The sequence below is a fragment of the Cyprinodon tularosa genome, unplaced genomic scaffold (assembly GCF_016077235.1).
Source record: "Cyprinodon tularosa strain WSP-4 unplaced genomic scaffold, ASM1607723v1 ctg932, whole genome shotgun sequence".
Classification (NCBI taxonomy): domain Eukaryota; kingdom Metazoa; phylum Chordata; class Actinopteri; order Cyprinodontiformes; family Cyprinodontidae; genus Cyprinodon; species Cyprinodon tularosa.
In genome coordinates, this window is record NW_024039710.1 from 164,635 (window position 1) to 169,506 (window position 4,872).

A 4,872-nucleotide genomic window follows, 5' to 3' on the forward strand; every position below is an offset into this window, starting at 1 on the left:
TGCTGTCTGCTGACATTCAAATAATGGAGGTCTATGGCGCCCGAGGCAGAAAGGTCCATAAAAGTCCACAAAAACGTGTCAATATTGCTCCATACTGCTCGTCCAATGTATTCCAAGTGTCCTGAGTGGGTAGCGTCCATAATTTACTCGAAACGAAGTCATTTAGAATGTTTTTAGAGCATAAACAGTAGTGTATAGGATTTCCTAAATGGCCAAGCTCCATCTGATATCAGAGATCTGATTGTTCCTTATTCCCAACAGATTAATTCGCTCTCAATCTGCAGGTTTACCAATGGTTCCAAGAATTTCAAAGAGAAGAATAGGAGGTAGGTCTTATAGTTATAAGGCTCCTCTCCTGTAGAAACAACTACCAGTTTTAGTCCGTGAGGCAGACACACTGTCTACTTTTAAGGCTAGGCTTAAAACTTTTGTTTTTTAAACAGTTTTGTAGTTATAGGGGCTCAGGTTATTCTGAGCTATCGCTATGGTTGTGCTGCTTCATTCTTGCTCATTTTTCAATTCTGCAGAATCTGTTAGTTCAATCTCTAACTGCTTCTGCTCTCTCTGCTTTTTCTCATCAGCTTCATCTGGTCTGTTCCTGTTTGGCTGTGACTCCATTCTGGAGAGAAATATCAGCTGTGCTGCTGCCATCAACTCCTTTGTTTATAGATGTTGGAGCTTGGCCTGTTTTTCAGTGTAGTCCTGTTTCTCTGACTGTGACTAACTGTTTGTGCTCCCTTTCACTTTCTGGCATGGGAGCTGGCTTGAAGCTCATCTGCCTGGCTCTCTCTTTCCTGGACTGGGCCACCTGTAGTTAGGAGTTACCTTTTGTATCTCTGCTTCTTTTTCTATGTCGGCTTCAGTCTCCTTGAACCCCAGACAGCCTTGGCAGATGGTCGCTTACACTGAGCCTTGCTCTGCTGGAGGTTTCTTGTTGTGAAAAGGAAGCTTTCCTATCCTCTGTCGCTACATGCATGCTTTGTGTGATTGCTGTTGAATAAATTAGTTTATGCAATCAGCTGGTTTTTCTTAGATAAAAAACTTTGAACCAATGAGACTGTAGGATCTGGTTGAATTGTCTCTGTAAATGAATTCTCGCTGACTGAGAAATTGGTGCTTTAAAAATAAACTGAATTGAATAGAATTATCTGTTTGAAATTAAAAGAAATGCTGCTTAAATAATTCTACCGAGAAATATCTGAACTTTCCATTGGAAACACATTCCGCCTGTTTTGTGACATCAGTGACCAAAGAAATTACTTGTTTTAGGCCACAATTCAACTCTGCAGATACACTATACATACAGTAGGTTAAAGTGAGAAATTCTTTTATGATTAAAGAACTCTTAATTTGCACGGCCTCCTGACTGCTCATGGTCGACCACCATCAGAGAAAATACCAGGGCCAGCCTTGCTTTACATTCAGTATTATGATAAAAAATAAATTACAATATTGAGCCTCTTATAGAGCTAAGTTTTAAATATTTGTATAAAAGAAAGTGAAAACACCCGCTCCTAAGTTGTTTAAGTTTACGTCTTTTCCCAGTATTTGAAGTCAAAGGTTTGGTAAATGACATATCTGTCAACCAACAGTGAAATCAAGAAAATAAATAGCTTTTAAAATGTTCTTTATTCTCATACAAAATACCAGGCATTAGTTATGGAACTATAAATACATTTCTCAATAACTTAGGCAATAAATAAAGTATTCAACTTACAATGATTGTTTTCATATTAGTTCAGTAAAATGTATAAACTGAAGATGATATTCAGCACTGAGATGTTTTTGCCTTGCAGTGACATGTCCACATTCAGTCACTGACTGTAGGCCGCAATCAGCCAGCTAATGGCATTAACGGTATCTAATGCAGACCACAAATTCATGAGTTACAAATTACATAGCAGGAGTCATGTGTCAGATTTTCCCTATGATAAATAACAAAGGTATTAAATGAATATGTCAGCAAGGAGAAAAAAAAACTATGGTCTTTTTTTGTGAAGCTGTTCATATTTGAAACCTTCTAGCTTATCATTAAATAAATCAAAAATCATAATAGACCTACCATATTATTAATTCTACAAACTAAAAGAATACTGTGCTGGGGAGGGGGGGGCCTTGAATAAACAAAGTGTTCATTACGTAAATCCCAGGGAGATTACATTCAACCATGGCCACCGAGGGCCAGGCGTAAACTAGCTGCCGTTTTCAAGTACTTCCTGATAATTTAAAAGCTATTTGCAGGTTTGCCTTAAACATTAAGAAGGACAGTACCTTCCACCTCTGATACAGAGGAATTCTAAGGCAAAGGTCTACAATGATGTGTTATATATTCATAAATATAAGGATGTTTTACATCTCCAACTGAGGTAATAACTCATGCACTCATACTAAAACATGCATTCAGAACTAAGGAGTCTCCCAAGTTTTGATTTTGCTGTTGATACAGTTGTTTTCCTATTCCTCCCTCTGCTTCCATAAAATTGGAATTCCTTTTAATCATCATCCTATTGCTTCAAGCAAAATGAGTCCGAGGAGTTGGTGGAGGTAGGATTCACAAGTCCAAATATCCTTTCTCTCTTCACTTCTTCACCTCCTATTTTTAGTCTCTGTGGCTCCGGAAGATTTCATGTTTGATGAGTGAACAGCTTTTGCAATCGCCATGTTGGACTGGAGTACAGATCTAAGACATAAAAAATAAACAAGGTCAACAATGCATTTTATTATCAGAAATAACCATAAAAATCTCACCAAAAATATAAACATTGTCATTTACCTTAAGGATGACAGCAATATGTGACTCTTCGTCGCTGTGGCTTTTTGCAGTGACTCCAAGATATCGGTTGTGCTGTCCTCTAAGCTGTGGAGACATAAAAATGCCATCAATAAAAGCAGGACTGGAACTTATTATTCAATGTATTTAATATTTATCCAATTCATGTCACTAGAAGAATGAGAATAACAAACTGCCCCTACTTTGGTTGCATATAGTCAGGACTAACTAGGCAATAGGATTTCTAAATATCAATATTTTTAGAGGCCTTATGGGTAAAAAGCAGGACATGCCTTAGAAAACATCTTCAAGGATAACATCTACGGGTGATAAGTTAACCTTAGCTTTGATTTCATGACCACAATAAGCCGAAGACGCAACAAGCATTCCATTGAGCCTCAACATAAATGTAAACTTTCCAGAAATAGCCCCACTGCTAATAAAGCATGTCTGCTCAATCAAGCTCTACTGAAAAATACAGTGTCGGCTTTCGTCGCTACCCTCATACAGCGTTGTCACTATCACAGATCTAATCATTCTGTCTCCTCTCTGGCCTAACCTCTGTGTCAACATATTGGAATGTACATTCAGAATTAAAGAGGTAGAAAAGCAGCTCTGATTCTTGCAAACTCAGAATGAAAATGGAGGACTGACTTTGCTCCAAGATTGGTAGGTAGGTAAATAGTATAAGAAGGTCTGTATAAGAAAGCAAAAAAATATATATATCCCTCACCTTTTACGGCAAAACCTGTTGCAGGTTTTATCAGCAGGATCACGACATTCACATCTCTTGGTGGACCGGCGGCGACGAGACACAGAGCTTCCCAAACCATGAGGAAGCAGTTTGCTATCAGGGAGAAATCAATCATTTCAGATGTTGAAAGCTTAGAGAAGCTTACTAAAGCTCACTACCAAAAACAACCATTTAAAAAAAACTCAGAAGTCAGGGGATCCTTACCTTGGTGTATTGACCCAGATTATGTCCAGGTGACAGAAGTAGATGCACTCTCTGTCCTCCCAGTTGTTACAGGAGCATCGCTTGGTCCTGATGTGGTGCGGATGAATCGCTTGGACCGGCGCCTCCAGATGGTCTGATAAAGGGAGCCCACAGCCTAATAAGAAAAAACGCATTCACTGATTAGAGAAGTGTGTACTAAGACTGTACCGATAATCACAGAAACACACAAATGAAACCAATCCTGGGGATTATACATCTATCTGTGCACAAATTTTAGAGATTATTTGAATCCATTTTTAATTCAAGATATAAATTAATGCAAGTTATATCTTTGCCACAGTCAATATATAACAATGCTCTTCTCATGAAATGTTTAAACTCTAATTAAAGGTGTGTTCTTATCAAAGCCAAGGGTTCCCTGGAAGTCTGCAACCTTTGGTTTTTGTTTATACTCTGTGCTTGCTGGTCAAAGTCTACAGAATTTAATTATAGCATCTTTATTTTCATAAAATATAAAATGATCCTCTCAGGGTTGTTGTTTTTTTTTTAACTATGCTCAAAGTCTACAAGTATTTTAGAGTTTTATTGTTAAACGTGAACACTCACCATCTCGTAGAGACATGCAGATAATAAATAAACACAGCATCTTCCTCAGAAAGGAATCCATGATTATTCTTTGATGATCAGAAGCCTTGGGTAGATATGCTCTAGGTGCTCTCGTTTCAGCAAATGTTTTTTTGGATCTGAAGGCTGGAGTGCAGCAACAGGTGTTTGTGTTCATTCCACAGCCAGGAGCGTGTACTTATATCCCTTCGGCTCCTCCTACATGTGTGGAACTTGGCTGTTGTTACACAAGATGCCGAGACTCCACCTGCAAACCCCCACCCAACCGTCACATCATACTCAACACGGTGACACACTGCATTCCAGTCACTGAAGCGAAACTGCTGTCTCCTCTTGGGATTTCATCCAGACATTAATATGGAAATTTAAATATCAAAGGCTCAAAAGCATTTTGTTGCTGAACAAAGAGTGCAGAAATGTTTCTAATTAGCTGATCTCCAATGATAACATATTTGTTAGGATATTATCCTTCATCCTGTTTTCTCTGCAATTATGATTTTATGTGTCATATATGAGAAAT

The 4,872-nt window shown here is 38.3% G+C and overlaps 1 protein-coding gene across 1 annotated transcript; it reads right to left on the reverse strand.

Annotated features, from left to right (window-relative positions):
* Positions 1 to 1,610: 1,610 nt before the first annotated feature.
* edn2 (endothelin 2) lies at positions 1,611 to 4,524 on the reverse strand. Its single transcript, XM_038274829.1, has 5 exons — positions 4,335 to 4,524; positions 3,729 to 3,882; positions 3,504 to 3,617; positions 2,774 to 2,857; positions 1,611 to 2,680 (listed from the first exon to the last, which is right to left on the reverse strand). The coding sequence occupies exons 1-5, from the start codon at positions 4,507 to 4,509 to the stop codon at positions 2,587 to 2,589; spliced, it is 621 nt and encodes a 206-aa protein (XP_038130757.1). The 5' UTR covers positions 4,510 to 4,524; the 3' UTR covers positions 1,611 to 2,586.
* Positions 4,525 to 4,872: the final 348 nt, after the last annotated feature.

What these genes read in the sequence shown, in the direction of transcription:
- edn2 (XM_038274829.1), bottom strand. Translation starts at nt 4,509, where the DNA reads ATGAACACAAACACCTGTTGCTGCACTCCAGCCTTCAGATCCAAAAAA. An exon ending in ATCTGGGTCAATACACCAAG is followed by an intron (nt 3,618 to 3,728) that starts GTAAGGATCCCC and finishes TCTCCCTGATAG; the next exon opens with CAAACTGCTTCCTCATGGTT. An exon ending in AACAGGTTTTGCCGTAAAAG is followed by an intron (nt 2,858 to 3,503) that starts GTGAGGGATATA and finishes ATGTCTCCACAG; the next exon opens with CTTAGAGGACAGCACAACCG.